Source organism: Vitis riparia, chromosome 16 (genome assembly GCF_004353265.1).
Source record: "Vitis riparia cultivar Riparia Gloire de Montpellier isolate 1030 chromosome 16, EGFV_Vit.rip_1.0, whole genome shotgun sequence".
Lineage (NCBI taxonomy): Eukaryota > Viridiplantae > Streptophyta > Magnoliopsida > Vitales > Vitaceae > Vitis > Vitis riparia.
The window spans coordinates 16,286,955-16,310,529 of NC_048446.1; the positions used below are offsets into that span (position 1 = coordinate 16,286,955).

General features: G+C 30.3%; 3 protein-coding genes across 9 annotated transcripts; all 3 read left to right on the forward strand.

Moving 5' to 3' along the window:
- Nucleotides 1-1,058: 1,058 nt before the first annotated feature.
- LOC117933048 (ycf20-like protein) lies at nt 1,059-3,438 on the forward strand. 7 transcript variants are annotated; one of them, XM_034854404.1, is made up of 3 exons: nt 1,071-1,164; nt 1,882-2,009; nt 2,378-3,438. In XM_034854404.1, the coding sequence occupies exon 3, from the start codon at nt 2,442-2,444 to the stop codon at nt 2,907-2,909; it is 468 nt and encodes a 155-aa protein (XP_034710295.1). In that variant the 5' UTR covers nt 1,071-1,164; nt 1,882-2,009; nt 2,378-2,441; the 3' UTR covers nt 2,910-3,438. The 7 variants fall into 7 exon arrangements, with proteins under 7 accessions (XP_034710293.1, XP_034710295.1, XP_034710297.1 ...); XM_034854402.1 differs by lacking the exon at nt 1,882-2,009 and having other exon boundaries at nt 1,059-1,164; XM_034854406.1 differs by lacking the exon at nt 1,882-2,009 and having other exon boundaries at nt 1,071-1,234; nt 2,401-3,438.
- A 3,385-nt stretch (nt 3,439-6,823) lies between these two features.
- On the forward strand, nt 6,824-8,242 carry LOC117933326 (F-box protein At2g17036-like). Its single transcript, XM_034854693.1, has 2 exons — nt 6,824-7,316; nt 7,521-8,242. Exons 1-2 carry the CDS (start codon nt 6,824-6,826, stop codon nt 8,240-8,242), a joined length of 1,215 nt encoding a protein of 404 aa, XP_034710584.1.
- A 6,577-nt stretch (nt 8,243-14,819) lies between these two features.
- LOC117933835 (zinc finger CCCH domain-containing protein 48-like) lies at nt 14,820-22,921 on the forward strand. The gene is made up of 10 exons (XM_034855384.1): nt 14,820-15,098; nt 15,456-15,931; nt 16,000-16,095; nt 18,741-18,830; nt 19,091-19,192; nt 21,106-21,252; nt 21,395-21,514; nt 21,641-21,700; nt 22,345-22,442; nt 22,539-22,921. Exons 2-10 carry the CDS (start codon nt 15,458-15,460, stop codon nt 22,678-22,680), a joined length of 1,329 nt encoding a protein of 442 aa, XP_034711275.1. The 5' UTR covers nt 14,820-15,098; nt 15,456-15,457; the 3' UTR covers nt 22,681-22,921.
- The last annotated feature ends 654 nt before the right edge of the window (nt 22,922-23,575 follow it).

Below are 23,575 nucleotides of genomic sequence, written 5' to 3' on the forward strand. Positions count from 1 at the left end.
CAATGAAAAATTCTCAAAATATTATCTATATTTTAAATTATTTTTTAAATACTTTATAAATATGCTTCAAATCTATTCTAAAAATAATCCGATCCTAAAATACATTCTCAAAAAGATGAAAATTTTGAATCATATATCAACCCATTAACTAAATAAAATATGTTTTTTATTAACCAGACAATATTTTTTTTCTCTTTAAAGTAGTTGAAAACTAAATTTTGAAAAGGGAAAATTGGGTTTGACTAACTAATTTCAAAAAATATAGAAAAAAAGAACCTTAATTTTTACAAATCAAATTTATCTTTATCTATTTAAAAATATTTTAAAATACATATATTTTTTATAAATCAGATAATTATTTCATAAATTAACTTTTTAGTTGTCGTTAATAATACTAATTAACAATTTTTTTTACCACAATAACTTATTTGAAATCAATAAAATAAGAAATCTTAAAAATTTAAAATATAATTAAAATTAAAAAACCTTTAAAGCTAAAAATATAAAAACAAAATATTAACTTTTACTTTTGTTCAATTACATTAATAAAAAATAAATATTTGATAAGGAATTGGAAATACAATGAGAATCAATAATTTATTTTTTTAATTTTTAATTTTTTTTGTTTTAATTTTAAGTATTTTAGTTTTAATAGCATTTTAATTTGCTTCTCATATTATATAATAAAAAATCTATAATATATTTATTTGTAAGATCTTTTTATTTGATTAAAATGATAAATTATTTTTTTTTGGTAATTTTATTTAATATTATAAAATGAAAGGGTATTTCAGGAAATAATGATTTAATTTATGAAAAAAAATGTATTTTAAATAAATTAAAATAAAATTGATTTATAGAAGTTGAGATTTTTTAAAAAATAAAAAATAAAAAAAATTAGCCAATGAAAACCACTTTTTCACATTTGTACTAAAATCATATTTTGAAGATGCGTTTCCCAAACTTTACCGTTTCAAGATGCAACTTCAAATAATTCCTTTTAGAAAATAAAAACACGTGGACATTAAATGGGCTCATTTATGTTATCTGGAGCTGCCACGAGGAAACAATTCTAGACAAAAGAACACTACCGCACCTGATCCTCTCTCCCTCACATTTCGTCCGTCGCCACCACGCCATTGCCGCCGCCACTCCCCCCATCCGGTCAGTCTTTTTCGATATTCTCTTCGCTTTCTCTCTCAATTCAAATGATATCTATGCCTTCGGTTTTTAGGTAAAACACCTGACTTCGTGCTTGTTTCGTTGATTTTTGCTTTGTTTTAAAGATTGATTTGCCCAATTTACACAATTCATACTGTAAATTCCCCATTCTTTAGCTTCAACTCCACAGTTTTTATGCTGGTGATGGATTTAGCCTTGACCTTTTGTAGTTTATGGTGATGTGTGAGTGGGATATGAATAAAACCCATCTAAGATCAACATGCATTATCAGAAAAAATCAATTGGAATTTGTTGTAATTGAAGGGCTAAACTGGCTCTCTATCCCATTTTCTGAGAAGAGGAATGCACTGAAGTAGCTTGAGGAGGGTGTAATTTACAGTAATTTTCCATTTCTTGCCCTCATTTTTTCAGGAACAGAAATGGAAGTTTAGGTTAAAATTGGTCCTATATCATCAGCTAAGGCAATAGCTTCCATTTTCTTGAATGCCCCAATTATGGTTGATGGATTTCTACCCATGTTAATGCTCTTGCTACCGTTTACAACTTGTATTATTTCTTGTTTGGGCTTCTAGAACTGTGATCTCAACCTTGTCTTCACTATTTGCAGAAAAAACGATTCATCTAAATTGAACTTATTTTTCCTTTTCTTGCTTCTCAAAGGCTTTAGGTTGATAGACTGTTTATTAACTTGTTTCTCAGGTGGTTAAACCACCGGAGTTTAAACTTCATTATGGAATGGAATTTACATCCGCATTAATGTCTGGCATCAACTGATTTCCTTTGTAGAAGAAGGATCACACTGCTCTACAAAAGTTATAACAATGCAGGTGGACATTTATACTAATTATATGCTTTCCATGTATCCATAACACCGTACTCGTGTTTCATTTCCAATTGAGCAAAAATGTAGAGGAATTCACATGCCAAAGCGAAAGTTCACATATAAATGTTAAGAGAGGAATTGATGCATATGTTGGTTGCACATGATTCCGTTTTCCAAGCATGCCTAGATTATTCAAAATTATATAGAGTGAGAAAGAAGTAAAAGATTATTACAAAGTATTGAAAATCAAGCAACTCCCAATAGTCAGGTTGGAGATGTTGTTTCTTTATTTATTTAAACACATTTCTGCCATGTGCATTGCCTGCTCATTTAAATCTTCATTCTTCCTGTTAAGAAATTCTCCTCTTGTAGTCTTATGTAGGGGATTCTTCCAGGAAAAGCCCTCTGATCAACGACGAAGGTATTGGAACCTTCAATGGCACATTCTTTGAGTTTGCCCTCTACTTGTCTCCTCAAATTTGGTTTAGCTACTGGAACCAGGGTTTCACATGGGAAATGTAGCATGTTGGCTTCAAGATCCTCACCCAGGTTTTTTAGTGTCCAAGCTGTGCAAGAGAATGAAGGTCCTCGAAGGCTAGTTGACATTATCCGAATTGTGCCACAGCTCTCAAGAAACTACTTTCAAAGTCCTTCTCGAAGGGCACTTTTTGGGGGAATCTCCTTGTTAGGTGGCTTTTATGTGGCACAGACAATTTCTCTGTCCTTTGGAGCTTTAGGAGTGAACGATGTAATTGCTGCAGTATTATGTGTCCTCATCACAGAGTATGTGACTCGGTTTTATTACAGCCGTCCAAAGGTTACTTTTCCCCTTGCTCTTCTCAATAATTTCAAGATGGGTTTCACGTATGGCCTCTTTATTGATGCTTTTAAGCTTGCTAGTTAAGCCCTAGGAGCCATTTTAGCTGCTTGCCTTCTTGAGCAACATGCTATCTTTCAACATTAGCTGTTCTAATTCTCTTATTTTATTTTAGAAGATAGTCTTCCCATTTGAATCCTTCCATTGTCTTCCTGTTTGATCCATCATCTTCTGCTCTTTTTCTGATTTACATCCTAAGCTTCTTTTTTCTTTTTCTCTTTTTTGGTTGCTTCACTTGTAAAATTTTTGCAATATATATGAAATCAAATTCTTCCAAAGCAATTCATCTCTTCTCCTGCCACATAATTTTTTCTTCCTTGGAAAATATTTTGGTTAATGATTCCTATTAGTTACCCCATACCTGTATAGTACTGTTTGCAGTGAAAACAAAAAAATTTGTTGACATAAAGAGATGTTTCTCCTTCTGTCATTTGCAGTCTGGTTTGTTTCACATCAGAAGATCTGCTTCTGTAGCATTTGGAATTGCTATTGACTACAATATTTTACAATTTGTGTAATGTGGTAAGATCATTTTGGAGTAGATGGTATTTCTGAATTTAGCATGCTCTATTTATTAGGATGGCTTTGGCCCATTTTGGGAATGGAATTATGGAACTCATGAATTAGTACTTATCTCAACTAGTATGATATACAATTAAGGAAGATGAGGCACATGTGAGTTCTAAGTTGCTCTCTCCTTTGTTTTGCTCAATGCACACAACAATGGTTGGTCGCAATTGGAACTCCGGAATAGAGAATGGAAAGGGAAATCAATTCCATTTCATTCATTAATGTATTTAGATCACTGGAATAGAAGATGGGAATGAGAAATCAATTCTATATCCATTCATTAGTATGTTTGGATTATTTTTTAGAATGAGCATGAGAATAAAAAATTCATTAATATGAAATCAAATCCGAGTCTCACTAGGATTTTGATTTCTTTCTTCTACATCATATTTTAATTCACCTCGATTCTCATCCTATTTTCATTCCTACTCTCACGTACCAAACACACCCTTATACCTCTTCCACAATGACTCTGTAGAGTTCTAGTTGGGATGGATTGGGATTTCAGGGATGGGGTTCTTTATTCCAACACTCCCTTATGTTCCATCACTCGTATTCATTGTCTAATCCAATGTTTACAAGGAGAAGTTGATGGAACTCTGGGCTTGGATTAGATGAAAATACATGGAAGGGAAAATGAGAAGTGTTATTGAGTGGCTCTCCTCACAACACTTTGTTTTGGCACCCAGAATTTTGGGCCTTTTTTTTTTTTTTTTTGTCTAATGGCACTTTAATTATTACATTTCTGCCTAAAAGACTTTTAGAAAGAATCCGACAATTTTAGTGTTTGGGTGTAAAATTCCACATAATAAAAAAGTAATTTTTGGAAGAAGCATATATCTTAGTATTAGTCTAATAATTATTTCAAGAGAAAAAAATTATTGTTGATCATTCATGTCTTATCTCACTTCATAGTATTATGTCTCACATAAGACTACAACTTGGGCGATTAGTTGGGTTGATAACTAACTTGAGTCCAATTTAAATTAAGAAACAATCAACTCAAACTCAACCACATCTAACCCGAGGTATACAATTCAATCTTAACCCAACCTCATATTTTAAAACTTCTAAACTCGGATGGTCGAGTAAAACTTAGGTTGATCGGGTTCAATTTTGCTTAGTCAAGTTGATTGAATTGCATGATTCAAAATCCATTTATAGTGGTTTTTAAAAAACTCTTTATATATATATATTTATCTCAAAATTTTAAAAATAAATAATATAAAATTTTAAGATAACAATAAAAATAAATAAATAAATAACTTCTATATCTTCTTAAAAAATGATATAATTATAATTTGATTTTTTTCTTCAAAATCTAAAAAGAAAACGAATATTATTATACAATAAGATAATAAACATTATAAATATTATAAAAAAAATATTAAATCAGGCTAGGTTCACATTATTTGAATCTTAGCTCAAATTCAATCCAAATTGAGCTTGGATTGAAAAAAACTCAATCTAAACTCAATTCAAATATTCTTTTTGAAATCAAAAGAGAACAAAATAATAATAATAATAATAATAATAATAATAATAATAATAAACAAATATTCTCTTATTGACAAATTTTCTTAATGGAGAAGACAAGTTGCTTTAAATCAAACGACTACATCTAAGAATTCCAAAATTTGATTTCCTAATTTCACCTATAAATATGAGTGACTTCCTCAATGGAGAGACTTTTGGAATCAACAAAAAATACTCTACATGGGGAAAAAAAAAGTTTTGTAGAAGAAAAATAAGAAAAAGCTTCACAAAATCTCCCTACAACTCTACGAATTCGTAGAAGAACTACATACATATTTTTTGTCTTTTAACAAATTCATTTGGAAAAATCATTCGAAAATAAGCTACTCTAAGCCCTCAATTGACTTTGAAAATAAAGAAAACATCCCTATCGTCTACACACTCGATCTTCGCCATTGGAGCAAGCCATTTGTGGTATTCGATTGATCTTCCAAATTATGACCAAAGTGAAAGAATCAGAGGAAGATATCTTTTAGTAAAATATATCACCACAAAGATTGTACCCTACAAATTTTAATTTTAATAAAATATTTTGTTTCGTGGTATTTTTCCTATTGTTTTGCTTACATTGCTAAATCATTTGCAAAATTTATGTGTACAAATATATAAATTGATTATTAAATTATTAAGTCTGGTTTGGGTATATTATTGGTTAGTATATACTTTTTATTTTTTATTTTTTATATTTTTATTTTTTAAAAATGGAAAATGGCAATTAACTACTATGTAAAATGTAAGAACCTTTATATTAAAAACCGTGACTTTTAAGAAATGTTTAAAAATTTTAAGGTATTAAAAAATATTTACTATCTCAAATTTAAAAAGTTTTAAAAATAATTTTAAATCCATATATACTCTTTTATATAAAAGTTACTACCATTTTATTTTAAAAATAAAAAATAGAAAATGTATCTAACTCTAAATTTTGAAATTCGGTCCGACTGTGTTTGGTACAATTATTTACTTATTTTGGGATTTTTTTTAGTAAATTTAATCCATAAAAATTAGAAAATAATTAAAATTATTATGTTTCTTATCTCAAATCCTCTTTTATATATTAAAAATCTCAATATTTGTCATACATTATATATTTCTTTATATTTTTTCTATATAAAAAATACTCTCAATCAATATACCAAATAAATATTTTCCTAATTTTCTATTAGGTTATTATATTTTCTTTATATTTTCCTTATTAGTAAGAACTTTCCTATTATTACTTATTTAAACAATTGATTTTTTACATTGAATATTCTAAAAATATACATATGTGCCCTTTCTTACCATTTTTTGTTTGTATTTTTTTTTCCAAATTAAAAGAAATATAAATAAATAACAATATTTGAGGTCTAGTATAATTCAAATTCTATTTCCTATTTTAATTCAAACTAATAACAAACTTCCACTCAAATTCAAACTTTATATCCAACTTTAATTTAAACTAACTAAAAAATAAATAAATATTAATATTTAAATTAAGTATAAACATTAATTTTTTCTTATAGCATGATTGATTTAGTAAATAGTTAGAGTTGGCGAAATTAGTTTTAAATGTTTGACAAAATTATATATAACATAATAGGTGAATTTGTTTACAAATTTAAATATAGATTAATTCGAAGAAGTTAATTTGTTTTTGTCCAATAAATAAATAAAAGAAAAGAAAAGATAATGCATTAAAATAATAAAATTAAACTTTAATTTTTCTATTCTTCTTACGTCAATAATAGGAAAGCATATATGTGAATCCAAGTAGTAATAAAATTAGGTTACCTCTTTCTATTCCTCTATATATAGGCTATCGTCTTCCCGGCTTAGTCTTTATGGATTCAGATATGGAGGACGATTGTGAATGGGCTTGGCTCCCCAAGGACTTACTGCACTCCATATTAGACCAGCTACAGCCAATGGAAGATGTTATCAGATTCAGCGCCGTTTGTACGGAATGGCGTTCTGTTGCGGTAGAGAATTTCGAAAGTCGCTCTCTTCATCGAAGACAAGTTCCATTCTTGATGAGTCGTACAAAAGACAATATCGGTAATTTACACAGCGTGACCCAGAAGAAGATGTATAAATTCCGGTTTCCAATGCCTGACAATATGAAGTGTTGCGGCTCTTCCCTCGGTTGGTTGATTATGCTCGATGTCACCATGGACGTCATCCTCTTCAATCCCTTCTCCGGCAACACCATTACTTTTCCTCCCATTCGACGATTGGTATTTGAGAAACGTTATGCACTAGAATTTGACTATATCCACGGTCTCTCTGCTCTCAAGCGATATGAATATGAAATACGAATACGAGAAGAATATGGGGAAGAAGAATTGGGTTTGAGCCTCGATGACATGACATTGGATTCAGAAGACGATTATGAAATACAAGGAGAAGAAGAAACCGATGAAGAAGAAGAAGAAAAAGAAGAAGGAGAGGAGAGAGAGGTTGGGAGTGAGTGTCGCATAATAAAAGGTGTATTGTCTACAGATCCTAGCGTATGTCCTGATGATTACGTACTGATGGTTATATATGGTGTAGAAAACAGGTTAGCCTTCGTTAAATCTGGTGATGAAGATTGGACTTACATTGATAATAAAACTAGTGGCTTTGATTATCTCTTTAAGACAAGTCGTGGAGTTAAGGGTTTTCGGTATTTCGAGGATATCCTTTATTGGAAAAGCCAGTTTTATGCTGTGGACAGCTTCGGAAAACTTCTATCTTGTGAAATCAATACAAATTTTACCAATTTGAGGGTTAAGATTGTTGATGTTCCAAAGAGGGGAATTGGGGCCGACCCTATTTCAACTTCAACTTCTTTTCAAGAAGTTGTTCAAAGTCTAAGAAGAGAAGTTCAAAGTCCTTTCTTTGAAGGTAATATAAGTGTTTGGTCCGCCTTTTTGGTAGAATCCGTTGAAGGTGATTTACTTTGGGTTCCCAAATTCAGGTCTAATTTTCTTACTAGGAAATTTAGCGTTTATAAGCTAGTAGATAATGGTGGGAATGTAGGGTGGGTTGAGAAAGAGGATTTGGGTGATGCTGCCTTATTCCTAGGAGACAACCATTCTATTTTAGTTCGATGTCAGCCAAACTCCATATATTTCGTGGACAAGGAGGATGAGACTGTATGGTGTTATCCTGGTTATCCTTTTGACATGGGTGTATACAACTTGGAACATAAAGCAGTTGCACGAGACTACCAATTGAATCCTTCCCAAAGGTTGAACCCACCTCCAATTTGGATACTGCCTACATTCATGTGACGCTTCTCTTATTTATTTCTAGTCAATTTATATATTTCTATTTATTTTTAGTCAATTATATATTCCAATTGTATGCATATTCAAATATATCATATCTCAAAATCATATTCTAAACTTTATAAACAAAAGAAAAAATTATATTATGTTATTCAATATATAAAAATAATTTATATATTATGTATTAGTATTAGTTTATAAATCTTTTTAATTTTTTTAATCATAAATCTAATTTATAACATTTTTTATTTTAAAAAATAAGTATATTAAAAAAATAAATTTATGATACATGTGATATATTATATTTATTAACATATCTCATATAAAAGGATAAAAAATAAGGATAGATGATATATTTTATCACATATGTTAATAAATATAGGATAGAATAGATGATAAGATAATTTATCTTATCCTTTCATCAATTAAATATGGGATAAGATATAATAATTTCTCTTATCAATCTCATATTATCCGACCAACCAAACATGATCTAAGAATCTTAACTAGAATAGGTTACATTTGTTCAATTTAGTAAAATTGTTTTATTAGCCTTATCGTAGGGTGATTAATTAAATTTGGGAAGAACTTTATTAAGATTTTGTATTTTCTAGTATATTTGTAATCCCACTTCAATATTTTTATTTTTTTTTTGTGTTTTACCTAATATAATCTAAATTAATTTTTTTAATAATTTGTAAAAATGAAAAAATAAAAATAAATAAATATTGCATTTAATAATTCTTTGAACCTTATTTTTTATAATAATACTACATACATTATTACTTTTGCCATTTTCTTTTATGACGAAAATTGTCCACCTGCTTTGATAGCACCATTTAACCTTTTTATTTTTTTTTGTATTTTTTTCACTTTAAAATTTTTAAATTATATTAAAGTAAATGTAATTTATAAATTAATAAATATTATAAATATTTGAAATATTTTTAAGAAAATTAATAATTTATGTATGTAAAAATAGAAAATAAATATTTTTATTTAATATTATATGCAATGGAGGTGGCGCAGAATAAAGTCAAAATACTTTAAATTTCTAGGAAAGAATAAAGGAAATTAAATGAAAAATAATTAGAAAGGAAATGAAAAGGAATTAAAGAAAAAAAAATCATAATTAAAAATTTGATTGAAGCGTTTATTTTACAATCAGAAAATCAAATAAGATACGAATTTGATTACTTTTGAAGTGTTTACGAATACTTGCTTTGCTTTGCAAGTGTAGTTTGCTTATGATAAGGGAATGGAGAATATTTAATTTTATTAGTTTTAAATATGCAAATATTCAAATATTTATCATGATATCAATTATACTTATTTAAAAAAAAAAAAAAACTTTCAAAACAAAATTATGCTGACCATTTAAAGAAATATTTTCCGGTTAGTCCCCTTCCTAAACTCAAACTCCAAAAGATCAAAGTGGAAGAATTTCCTATAATTCACTTCTGAAATTAGAAGAGTTTTTTAAATTAATGTTTCAATAATAATTATATTCTAAGTATTTTTTTTAACACACATATAAATTATTTATCCATCTAGGAAAAATATCATATTTTCATTTCTTAATTGTCTTGAATTTATTGTCTTGAACTTTTCAAATTCTCACACTTATAATTAATCTAATTTAAATTACCTTAATTTAATTTAATTTATCTATTTAATTTATTATAGAACCCTAGCATAATAAAATTCTAGGCTCTAATATTTTTATATTACTTAAATTTTTGTTAATTTCATATATTTCTCAACAAATTCTATTTCCTTTAAATTATGAACCATATTGTATACCAAATTCTATTTGTTTTAAATAAGGAATCCTACCGTGTACCAAACTTTAGGCTCCATGTAATTCTACTTTTTGTATACTTGGAATGAATACTAATTTATAGGCTTTAGCCTTTATTTATTTATAATACTAATTTCTTATCTCCTACACATGAGAATTTCTATTTACATGAATACCTCTCTCTCCCAAAAATCCTATATTTAAAAAAATAAACTTCACACTTCACATAGAAATTTTCTTCTAGGTTTTAGCAACAAAGCATTAAGCTTATTGTTATTATTATTATTATTATTATTATTTTCTATCATTTTAAATTTAATTACTTTTAATTTATTTTTATAATTTCCTGCTTGTATTAATTCTTTATGAATCCTAGTAGGAAACTAAAGTTTATATATATATATATAAAAGAAGTAAAATAAAAAATAAAATCTTTAAGAATTACTACTTACCTAGAAATTTCTGCGGGAAGAATAGAAAAATCAAAATTCTTTTTTTCTTCACTTAAATCTGAAACCCTAGATTTATCTGTGTACATTGTCTATAACTTTTGAGAGTTTAGAAACTACTATTAAGAATAGTGAGTTCAGTATTTATATTTATTTACTTATTTTAAGTCCATAATTAAATATTAAAACCTTTTGAACTTAGGGTATTACATAATATTAAAGCAAGAAAAAAAAAGATAATGTGGACCCCGCATTTTCGACTCAATGCGTTTCCACTCGATGACGAGCTCGATTTTATTTAAAAAATGATTTATTTATTAAAAAATGACTTGGAGTCGCCATTCATTTTTATTTTATTTTTAAAAGGGTAAACAAAATAAGAAATAAAACCCTAAACATGACTCCTTACTTTATAAAAGACGGTCTGTGAAAAACCAGATCGAGTTCGGGGGTTAGGTTACTTATCAGGAAGGTATGGTAAAGACTGTAACACCCCTCTAAGTCCCTAAAATCGGGTCTCTACTAATAAAATGAAACTAATATGTCAATTGATGAAGAAATCAATGAATACTCAGAGTGATCATGCACATGTGAGAATTAAAACACTCAATAAAGAATGACCCAAGTGAGAGCGGGGCATACCTTGGCATCAAACGATCAATGCATTATCATAAAAATGGGATTAGTGCATAATAATGATTATAAAATATGTCACTCATATCACCAAACCAGATAAAGAAGCACTAATATTATGCATGACATTTCATTCAATCTCATTTTTATTTTAAAAGAAATTTATTTGATGTCGGGCCCACCAAAGTCCAATTTATTTTTGAATGAATAAATTTCATAAATTATATAATTAAAATTTATGAAAATAAATTCACACTTGTTTTAGAATATTTTAAAAATCAAATAAAATTAGAAAGTGGCTTGTCAGAAAGAAAAGTGCGGCTGAATTTTATTGGAAAATAGGTCTTTTTATGACCTAAAAACTAAGGAATGAAAAAGTGGAGGAGTTGGGATTATTTGAAAATAAATTTGAAAAGCTGAATTTGAGAGAATATTTACAAAACAGGATTTGGGGCGATTATTTTAAAAATTCAAAGAGGGGAATAGGAGATGGCACGTGACCCCAAAGGTGGCCATGCATTGAAATTGGGTATTCGAATAGTTACGAGATCAGATAATGGAATCGTGGGGCTCTACTCACCCACAGTAGGGGCACCTGGCATATGAACTGTTGATGGAGTTGCTTTATCATCTCCTGCAAACGCTTCATCTTTTGAAAAATTATGTCCATTAGTTGATGGCACAGCTTGTGAATCCTTCTCATTATATTCCAATTGCCTTCCATGGTCTTCTACATTCTTCCCAGCAGATTTATCTTGATTAATTGCTGTGGCAGGAAGAAATGCCTGCTGCAACTGTGATTCCAGCGGTGGTGGAGCAATAGATCGAAGAAGCTCTTGAGGGAGAGTACCTTCTCTTTTCTTAAGAACATGCAGTTGCTGTTTGGTAAACCCAAAGCACCTGAGGTACTGCATTTGTAAGGATTCTTGGCATGCAAGGGATGGTCCATCCCCTGGAACAACAGTTGGTGGCTGGTAGTTGATACCGCACTTGAATCCAGTAGGGCACCAATCAACAAACTGGATAGTGCGCTTTGTCTTGATGCATTCACGTCCTTGGGCACCACATCAGGCAGCATGCCATGTACTTGCCATGGCGTGGGTCACATTTGGCTATCATAGACACTGTTGGAGATCTCCACCACAGAGAGCTGCTCATGATATGCCTTCTCAGCGGAAATGACGGGGGCATGTGAAGAAAGCATAAAGTGAATCCTTGGGTAAGGAACCAGGTTGGTCTCGAATTATATTAAATTATATTATTATAATTTAAGTAAATGTAATTTATAAATTAATAAATATTATAAATATTTGAAATATTTTTAAGAAAATTAATAATTTATGTATGTAAAAATAAAAAATAAATATTTTTATTTAATATTATATATGCAATGGAGGTGGAGCATAATAAAGTCAAAATACTTTAATTTTCTAGGAAAGGATAAAGGAAATTAAATGAAAAATAATTAGAAAGGAAATGGAAAGGAATGAAAGAAAAAAAAATCATAATTAAAAATTTTATTGAAGTGTTTATTTTACAATCAAAAAATCAATTAAGATACGAATTTGATTACTTTTGAAGTGTTTACTAATACTTGCTTTGCTTTGCAAGTGTAGTTTGCTTATGATAAGGGAATGGAGAATATTTAATTTTATTAGTTTTAAATATGAAAATATTCAAATATTTATCATGATATCAATTATACTTTTTTAAAAAAAATCAAAAAACTTTCAAAACAAAATTATACTGACCATTTAAAGAAATATTTGTTAATCCCCTTCGTAAACTCAAATTCCAAAAGATCAAAGTAGTAGAATTTCCTATAATTTACCTGTGCAATTAGAAGAGTTTTTTAAATTAATGTTTCAATAATAATTATATTCTAAGTATTTTTTTAACACATATATAAATTATTTATTCATCTAGGAAAAATATCTTATTTTCATTTCTTAATTGCCTTGAATTTATTGTCTTGGGCTTTCAAATCCCCACACTTATAATTAATCTAATTTAAATTACCTTAATTTAATTTATCTATTTAATTTATTCTAGAATCCTAGTATAATAAAATTCGAGGCTCCAATATTTGTATATTACTTATTTTTTTTGTTAATTTTATCTTAACAATAAAAGTATTTCATATATTTCTCAACAAATTCTATTTTCTTTAAATTAAGAATCCTACTATACACCAAATTCTATTTATTTTGAACAAAGAATCATATCGTTTACCAAACTTTAGGCTCCATGTAATTCTATTTTTTGTATACTTCAAATGACACATAAGAATTTCTATTTACATGAATACCTATCACTCCCAAAAATCCTATATTTAAAAAAATAAAATTCACTGCATCACATAGAAAATTTCTTCTAGGTTTTAGCAACAAAGCATTAAGCTTTTCATTATTATTATTATTATTATTATTATTTTCTATCATTTTAAATTTAATTACTTTTAATTTATTTTTTTAATTTGCTTGCATTAATTCTCTATGAATCCTAGTAGCAAACTAAACTTTATAAAAATAAAGAAGTAAAATAAAAAATAGAATCTTTAAGAAGTACTACTTACCTATAAATTTTTGTGGAATAATAAAAAAATCAAAATTCTCCGAAGAATCAAAATTCTATTTTCTCTTCACTTAAATCCAAAACCCTAGATTTCTCTATATACATTTTCTACAACTTCTGAGAGTTTAAAAACGATTGTTAAAAACATGAATCTAGTATTTATATTTTATATATTTATTTTAAATCCATAATTAAATATTAAAACCTTTTGGACTTAAGATATTATATAATATTGTAGCAAGAAAAAAAAAAGATAGATAAGATGTTTATTTAAAAAAATTACATTTAAAAATGGATGGAAGAAATTACATTTATTTTAATCTTAAAAAATTAATAAATATTGAATAAAAGAGAAAAATAAAATAAAACACACACACACACATATATATATATATATATATAGATCACAAAGATTGGTTTTTAAATTTATAAAATAAATCTAACGTTATTTTTATCATTTTCATGTGTTTGGATTGTTTTTCGGAATAAAAAATTTATTAGTATGGAAATTAATATAAATAATTTAACAACTTTATTTCCCTCATTGGAATGGAAATAATTTGTATAGTGTGAAGCTTCTTTTATTTATTTTTATTTAATTTATATTTTACAATTTTCAAAATTAGTACATTAATGAATTGATAATGATTTATAATATTTAATCTATCTATACTTAATGGTATCTAAGTTCTTGATTTTATAATCCATTAGATTAAAATCCAAGATTCTCCTTTTCATGCCACTCACATGGCCGCGGCCTCGGAGTTCCATGATACGATGAAATGGGGATTTTGGATTGAATTTTGAAAACCTAGGAAGGAAAGACTAATTATGGGGTCAAAAATTATTTTTTGGCACGTCAAAAGAATGTCAACCATAAAATTGGAAGGACTTAAATGTACAAATTAAGATTTTTATTGAATTCTCTAAATATTTTTCTATGATCAAATCATATGGTACTAAAAATAAAATGATTAAAATGATATCATTAGTAAAGTACTAAAAACTTCTTGTATATGTACCCACCCCTGGCACCGCCACGTCAACAAAACGTAGCGGTGGCATGTTGGGAAGGGTAATTTAGTAATTCAACTTACCTTCACCTCTGCCGATTCCACGCTATTTGATTCACCCTCTCCAGAGCCCGGACAACTGAACCCAATTAGGGTTTGTGATTTCATCCTCAAGAACCTTCCATTTTTCAAGGTGGCCTTCCAAACAAGCCTTTTTATTCCCTTTAGACGGAAAACTTGGCAGTGACACCAAGGAGCCACTCCACGGGGATCGGACTCCATTTATTTCAGTTTCGAACAATCGCCTATCCTCGGATTCGCTATTTCAGCTTGGAGTGTTTCCGGAGAGAGAGCTGAGAGGGAGGAGATTGGGGGTTTATGGTGATCAGGTCTGATGAATCAACTGTTTTGACTAATCGTTCCACTGTTTAGATTTCTTGATTATCTGGTTTGCTTGTCTAACTGTTTCAACCTGTTGACGATGCTCGATTCTTTGTTTCTCGACGTTACTCCGCCGGGGCATGCACTGTGTTTCCTTTCCGAATATAAAATTCTGAATGGAAATTTTGAGGAAACTAGGGTTTCCCATGATGAGATTGGATCTATAACTGTTGGAACCCATGGTCTAATTCTTGAATTGCTATTTCGGGATACCCTAATTCCCTGTTTTCGGTATAAAGATAAAGATTTTCAGTTCAGTTTCAAAGCAAAGCTCTACATTTAATCTCTGCTTTGATCTTCTTTAGCTATGGATGTTGACGAGCATGGTAACAAACGGGTGTTTCAACGACTTGGAGCTTCGAATGATAGTGGCAAACAACATAAGGTTTGTTACCATTGGAGGGCAGGCAGGTGCAACAAGTTCCCTTGTCCGTACCTACACAGAGAATTACCAGGTCCTCCTCCCCAACAACACCAACCATTCATAAGCAATGGATCATCGTCCAAACGGCCAAATCAAGGAGTACATGACGATCGCAGCTTTTCTGGTGCACGAAGAAGTCCTAATTTTAATCCTACGTGGGGGCGAGTTCATGGCGCTGGTGCGGGCAATAGAGCTCAAGGTAGTGGCGGGGGCAATAGAGTATTTAGGAAGATTGAGAAGCTTTGTAATTATTGGCTTCAAGGAAATTGTAGTTATGGGGAAAAGTGCAAGTTTTTGCATTCTTGGAGTGTTGGTGATTGTTTCTCGAGTTTGACACAGCTTGAAGGGCATCAGAAGGTAATAAATTTGTTTGAATTTTGGTTACATTTGGAGTTCTTGTGGGCTGATTGAGGTTTAGTGGACAGGTTGTCAGTGGGATTGCTTTGCCATCTGGGTCTGATAAGCTATATACTGGGAGCAAAGATGAAACTGTGAGGATTTGGGACTGTCAATCTGGTCAGGTTGTTATTATTTAATCTATTATTATTGTTGTTATTATTTTGTTTTTGTGGTGAATTAGTATTTCTACTTTTTATTTCTTAATGCTTTGGTTAGTTGCTGGAAAAGCGTAGGAATATGTAAGAAATCAAACTTCTTGATGGCATCAAAATGAAAACAACTTTGATATTAGAAATGGAGAAAAAAATGAAATAATGCCAAAAATGCTTCTGGGATGGGGATGTAGAAGTTGCAGTGATACAAAAAAACAAAAAAAAAAAACAAAAAAAAAATGAAAAAGAAAAAGAAATAACTAATGTTACCTATCAAAAAACAAAATGCTTTTGGGATGGGATGTGGAACATGGTTCAAAGTCATGGTATCTGTTGTTGACTCGGGGAGTCCTAAGCCCTATTGGTCTTAATATTTTGGATTGGTATTGGATGATACGCAAAATATGTTAGTTAAAAAATAAAAATTAATGAAAATTTTAGAAAAATAATCATAATTAGATGAACTCAAAGAATTAACATCTATCTCACTTGGCATGATCTAAATAATTATAAAAACATGCCTTGGAATTGGTATATGATAATATTAAGAATTAAAATTTTGAAGCACTTATATTCATTTTTACACCAAGGAACAATTTTTAATAATGGTATATCTTAAAAATAATTTACACCAACAATATTTTTAATAACAATTTTTACACCAAGAATAAATAATGTTTCCTATCCAAAAAAAGCAGAAAATGTGTTTGGCAATGCATTCATAAAAGAAAGTCTTCCTTGCCCCTTGGGAAATGTCACAAAGTTGCTTGCACTGGCATTTGAGGTGAAAGTGTGAAACAACATAAGATGATGAATTTGGAAAAGGATGTGAAACAACAGAAAATGGTGTTTTCTTTCACCATTTGACTTTGGAGAATGAAAGCCATCATCAAAAATGGGTTTTGGGACCTTGAATTAAATGGACCTAAAGTTTAGAATATTGGAATTGTAGTTTTTGAGACCTAAGGGGAAAAAATACCTCCCCTATTGCATATGTATATGAATATTATCTTGGTTAGAATGAAGTTTTAATTTTCAATGGTGTTGAAAATTGAGAAATTGCAAAGGGGTTTTCTATGGTCAAGGGTTAGGGAGTACAAGCAAGAACAAGACCATCTCGTTAGTTGGGACTTAGTGTGTAAGTATAAGGGGGAAGGGGGATTAGGATTTGGGAAGATTTCTGTAAAGAATTGTGTTCTATTAGGGAAACAACTTTGGAGGTTTCCTAAGGAAGGTTATGCTTTTTAACATCAGGTTGTTCTAAGCATTTATGGGACACATATTAATGGGTCAGATGTCAATGCTATAGTCAGGTAGTCACATCATTGCCCTTGGAAGGCCATCGCTCAAGTCTTTCAAGATTTTTCTAGATACACTCAATTAGTGGTAAGAGATGGGATAATAATTTGTTTCTGGGAAGACTTATGGTGGGAGGATTAACTTTTTTGTTCTCAATTCCCATATCTATTTAGAATTATCACAATTAAAACCTTACTATTTCATCAGTTCTTGGGTCCACTAATCCTTTTTTTTTTTTTAATCTAAACTTCCGTTGCAATCTTTTGGATTTTGAGATAGAATATGTTGAAAGACTCATATCCTCTCTTTCACAGTTGCATTTATCTCCATCTGGTCCTGATTTGAGAGTTTGGTCTATCTTATTCAGGTTTATTTATAGTAAAGTCGCCTATCAAAAAAAATTTATAGTAAAGTCATTCTTTTCAATCCTATCCAACCATATTGATCTAATTCCATTATTCCTTATTGATTTTGTTTGGAATTGCAAGCTTCATTTAAGGTCAAATCCTTTGTTTGGTTAGTGGCACTCCAGAAGGTAAACACTAATGACATGTTACAACTAAGAAAATCCTACAAAGTCCTCGGTCCTAATGTTTGTTTGTTGTGTATGGAGAGTGATGAAATGGTAGATCATATCTTCTTATACTGTCCATTGAGTTTAGGACTATGGTATGGATTATTCAACTTGGCTCATATGGATTGGGTTCTTCTTAGGAGTATATGTGACATGATGATTGTCTCATATAAAGGATTGGGAAGTACCATAGAGCAAGGTGTTGTGGCAGTTCACTTGTCTTGCTCTGATGTGGGTTGTGTGGTAGAAAAGAAATGCTAGGATTTTTTAGGACAAGGTGAGAACTTTAGAGGGTCTTTGGGACATAATTCATTTTTTAGCCCTTTTGGGATTCTTGCACCACAACTTTTAAGGGTATTCCCCTTAATTTGAGCCAACTTGATTAGATGTTGGTGTATAGTTCCAAGGGTGTGAGCTAGCAAGGATAGATTATTTTTGTATATTCCCACATGGAACATAGTTCGTGGAACTTCATTATTGTATAGATTTACTTGAACTTTGGAGGTTCCTACTTTCTCTTTGTGTAGTTTTTGGAGGATCTCTCATTCTTCTATTGTACTTATTTTTACTTACCTTAATATGCTATACTGTTGTTTCTCATCAAAAAAAGAACGAAGTTTTAATTTTTTGTAGTGATAAAGGAAGTTTTATATTTCGCTTTCCTTTCTTTTTTTGTTGGCAAACAAGCTGTCTTTAGTTTTGTATCTTATGGCCTTTCTTTGTTTTTTCTTTTCTTTTGTAGTGCACTGGTGTGGTTAATCTTGGTGGAGAAGTTGGCTGTATGATTAGTGAGGGCCCATGGTTGTTTGTGGGTATACCAAATGTTGTTAAGGTGGGTTTGAATGCAAAATCTCCTTCCTTTTGCTCTTATTATATATACTATAGTATTATTACTACTATTTTGTTCTTTTTTTCTTTTTATAGGAAATAAGAAATAATATAACTTTAAAAATAAACAGTACTATTGTTTTTTCTTTTACTATCACTGCTATGTTTCATTGCACCTTTTTCTTATAGGATTAGCAACTCAAATATAGCAGTACCAAGCAGATGATATCTTGCCTCACTGGACAATTTATGATGATATTGCAGGCATGGCACACTCAAAATAACACTGAATTGAGTCTCAGTGGACCCACTGGACAAGTTTATGCATTGGTTGTTGGTAATGATCTGCTCTTTGCTGGTGTACAGGTAATTCTTTTGACTACAAGCTGATTATTCTTATTGTCATATAAATTTCACGTGTAGGTTCCATAATAGGTTAGCCAGCACCATATTGAGTCTCTTGGCTTTGGCTTTGGCTCTTAGGTGGTTAAGAAGAACTATATGTTTGCATGGTTCATGTGATTTTAATTTTTAACCATGTCATCAAGGGATAGAATTGTGATAATTGATGTTTTGGAAGTACTCACTGTTTAGGCAAGTGCATGCATTGACAGTTTCATGAGTACTTCGTGCACTCTTGATCTGGGTTGAGTCAGCTTGTGTTGTTTGTCTTTCGAACAGTGTGTTCAAGCTCAGTGCATGCTCTTAGAAAATTTTGAAGGCTTTCCAAGTCTTGAAGGCCTCAAGGATGCTTTGTTATCTGAATCCCCGAATTGAGTACTTTGTTTGTTTGTTTAGCTTGGATATGATTTTTTGCTTGGGGACAACACTTTGGCGATGTTAGCTTTGTGAATTGGTTAGGCTCTAGGTAGGGCACATTTGCATGTTTTTGTGTTTTCGCGCCTCATCTTGGGTATTGCAGCTTCTTTGTATACGTCATGTATACCTTTTTTCATTTATAATGCATCTTATTTACCTATCAAAAAAAAAAAAAAAAGATTTTTTGCTTTTCTTTTCTTGTCTTTTCTTTTCTTTTCTTTTCTCTGGCTCTACTTTATTCGTAAACTCATGCATGACTTATTGGTAAGCTTTAGTTGAGGCCTTAGGGCTAGGATCAAAACCTTTGGCAGTATTTGTATTGTATTTCTGTTATGGTTGTTCAGCCTTCTTAATTGGGTAGGCTAAGAGGGCCAGGTTGATTGGTCTAGTCTGGTCAACCAAGCTGTGCAGCTTGCTTTTCGGGTCAAGTGGGTAGGATCAACCTGTTTCGGAGCCCTATTGTGCTTTAAAGTGTTATCATTAAGACTTATCAATTCACAAAGACCTTTAGACTTGAGGTCTATCTTGAGGTTAAAGCACTGAAATTTACTTCGCTTTTTTGTGGTGTGGAAGAGGCTTTTGTGCCAGGAATTTGATAGACTTGATCAGGTTACTAACACTTTGAGATAGCAAAATTCCAATTGGAGTCCTCAAATATATTGTCTGAGAAATTGTTAAGGAATTCCTTTCTTGCACCGAGCATGAATTGATTGGCATCAGGAAGGAGATTGAAAGGCTAAAGTTGAAAGAAGCTTAGAGGAGCATTTCATGAACTAAAAAGCTAATGAGAGATTTCAAAATCTTGAATGCTCATTTAGGTTTTTAGAAAGCCTTGGTAGCCAAGTGAGTGTTGCAACAGTTTAGGTGAATTGGTTAAGATTCCTGTGTCTTCACTGTTATCTTTGTGCCTTTTTTTATATTTATATCTCAAAATAGTGAATGATATCTTGGTTGTGTTGGTGTTTTCTCATCATTGTAAAACTGATGAATACTTGCAAGGTATTTGATAAAATAGCTTAAGGAGAAGATCTTTGATCAATTGATGAAATACCTAATTTGCTAAAGAATTTGGAAAATATATTCTCCTCTAGAAAATTCTTTTTATTTTTGATAGGCAAATTAGAAATATATATAAAATAGGTGTGCAACTGAATCCCCTTTTGGTCATTCTTGAGTATAACTGGTATAGTTTCGCTTACTGTGCTAATGTGATATAGTTTGGTTTGCAGTTATATTATGTATGCTCTAAAATTATGATGATTATGAACACATTCAAGTTTTGGCTGGCTCTTAGGTTGAAACACAGGGAAAAAAATTGTTGCCTGTTTACATCCACCACTGGATTCACTCTATCCCTCACATTCCCCTTGCTCTCATGAAAACATGGTCATACACAAAAGCAAGAATAACAAGGAAGAATAAGTGTGTGTTTCTTCTCTTAGAATTTTCTTCTGCTGCAGGATGGAGCAATACTGGCATGGAAATTTAATGCAGTTTCCAACTGCTTTGAACCAGCTGCCTCACTCAAAGGTCACACTCAATCAGTGATCACGCTAGTTGTTGGAGCTAACAGGCTCTACTCTGGTTCCATGGACCGTTCTATAAGAGTAAGTTGGTTTTTAGCATGATATGTATTATCCAATGAGAATCTGGTATTCTTAAAGGAGCATCTTTAGAAACATATTTGAACCTGTTTTAGTCACTTAGTCCTTTCCTGATTTGCCTTAGGTAATATTTCTCTTTTTTCAGGTCTGGAACCTTGAAAATTTGCAGTGTCTGCAGACATTGACTGAACATACTTCAGTTGTAATGTCTCTTCTTTGCTGGGACCAGTTTCTTTTATCTTGTTCGCTTGATGGAACTGTAAAGGTTTGTCTTCTTTTTATTCATGCATTTATCCTTATAATTTTGCACTGAATGCTATCAAGTTCTAAGCATTCTAAGTTTTCTCCCCTCTCTCTCTGGTTTTTTCCTCTTACTTTGTTTCTTTGGCAGGTTTGGGTTGCAACAGAAAGTGGAAATTTGGAAGTAACATACACCCACAATGAAGAACAGGTATGTTTATGATGTTTCTTCTTACAAAGTCTTACAATCGTATTTTATTGAGAGTCTGTTTGACAGTGATTCTAGGAAGCGTTTCTATTATTTTTAATACTTGAAAATTTTTATCATTCAAGTATTAGAATAGTCAAAAATGATTTTTAGAATTATTATCAAACACACTTAAAGTAAACAGTTTTTTCTTTTCAAGAACAAAAAAAAAAAAAAGGAAAACACGGATGAATAACTAGAAAACAGAAAACAATTTTTATTATTAAAAATAGAAAATAAAGTGTTTTTAGAAAACATCTTTTAATTGTTTTAAGTTATTTTAATTTATTTTGTAATGATTGTTTTAAAAAATAATTATACAAATACAAAAAATGATTAAAAGTAAAAATAACATATAAAAGTTAATTTTAAATCATCTTTAAAAACACAGAAAAAGGGTTAAAAACATTTCAAGTATTTTAAATAGATTTTTGTTTTATAAAATATTAGAGAACAGTTTTAAAAAAACTGTTATAAAAAAAAAATTCAGAAAAATATTTCCCAAACAAAGTCTAAATTTTTGCAAATTCAGAGCCTAGTGTTCTTGTCATATTTTTGTGTCAATTTAGCTTGTGGGGGGGAATGTTATGACATGAGGCCTATTGCAGGGTGTTCTCTACCTCTGCGGAATGCATGATTCAGAAGCCAAGCCAGTCCTTCTGTGCTCTTGCAATGACAACACTGTCCGCGTTTACGACTTGCCATCGTGAGTTTGTGCCCACAATCAATTCCCTTTGTTTTTTTTTTAAAGCTAGTGAAATTTAAGTCTAAATAAAAGTGCTCTTTCTTCTGTTGGGTTTAGATTTTCTGAAAGGGGGAAGATATTTTCAAGGGAGGGGATCAGAGCAATTCAGATAGGACCAGGTGGTCTTTTCTTTACTGGCGATGGAAGTGGTCAAGTGAGAGTATGGAATTGGTCGACTGAGGCCGCGGCTCCTGCTTGATATCCCGTATTGCCTTTTCAATTATTTTATTTATCTTTCTTCCTTTACAATGTGTAAGCTTTTTAGGATGAGCGATTGCCTCAAATCATAAGCACACACCAGGGAAAAAAAAGAGAGAGAGAGTGTACGCTTCGTGCGTTTTTACATTGATGTTTTCAAAGAGCGTGATATGTGGTGAGGAATTGTGACACTCTACAGGCCTATCTTTAAATTTACTGGACACTCTTTTTGGCATCAAGGATGATAAAAGCTTAATTTATAAGCAAAGCTTAATTTACAGTAACTCCAAATTCAAGGTGAGCAGGATAATATTCATCCGAACTCTAAAAAGATTGAAGAAAAGTGTGATAATTAATTAATATATAAAATAAATGGTAAAAGAATTGCATAAATTGATTAAAAAAATTGATTATTCCCAAAAAAAAACACATTTTCAAGAGATTTCAAAAGAGTCTTATTTAAATTAAAATAATTCAAATTAATGATTTTAATCTATTTATTTATAAAGAAATGTTTTAACTTAATTATAACAAATGATTTAATTCATGTTTATTTACATTTAATTTTATTTTCAAGAAAAAAATGATTTTTTGCTTATTTTTATTAAAACAATGATTGAATCCAATTTTATTAAGAAAGAAATGTTAATTTTATTTACATTAAAATGATTTTTATTTACTTTTTTTTTTTAAAAAAAAAAAAAGGTTTTTTCTTACAAATTTAATTAGGAAAAGGTATTCTGATAAAATTTATATTTTAAAAAAAAATTGCTTGATTATTATTAAAAAAATGATTTTTACAATTTTATTTGCAAGAAAAATGTTTTCTCAATCTTTTTAGAAAATGATTTTTACAAATTTATTTTTCTGAAAAATATTCCAAATCAATTTTTATT

Bases quoted from the DNA above. Each gene is read 5' to 3' on its own strand.
- LOC117933048 (XM_034854402.1), top strand. From the start codon at position 2,442: ATGGCACATTCTTTGAGTTTGCCCTCTACTTGTCTCCTCAAATTTGGT.
- LOC117933326 (XM_034854693.1), top strand. From the start codon at position 6,824: ATGGAGGACGATTGTGAATGGGCTTGGCTCCCCAAGGACTTACTGCAC. The intron at 7,317-7,520 runs GTTTGAGCCTCG...TATATGGTGTAG, and splicing joins ATATGGGGAAGAAGAATTGG to AAAACAGGTTAGCCTTCGTT.
- LOC117933835 (XM_034855384.1), top strand. From the start codon at position 15,458: ATGGATGTTGACGAGCATGGTAACAAACGGGTGTTTCAACGACTTGGA. The intron at 21,701-22,344 runs GTATGTTTATGA...GGCCTATTGCAG, and splicing joins ACACCCACAATGAAGAACAG to GGTGTTCTCTACCTCTGCGG. The intron at 22,443-22,538 runs GTGAGTTTGTGC...TGTTGGGTTTAG, and splicing joins CGCGTTTACGACTTGCCATC to ATTTTCTGAAAGGGGGAAGA.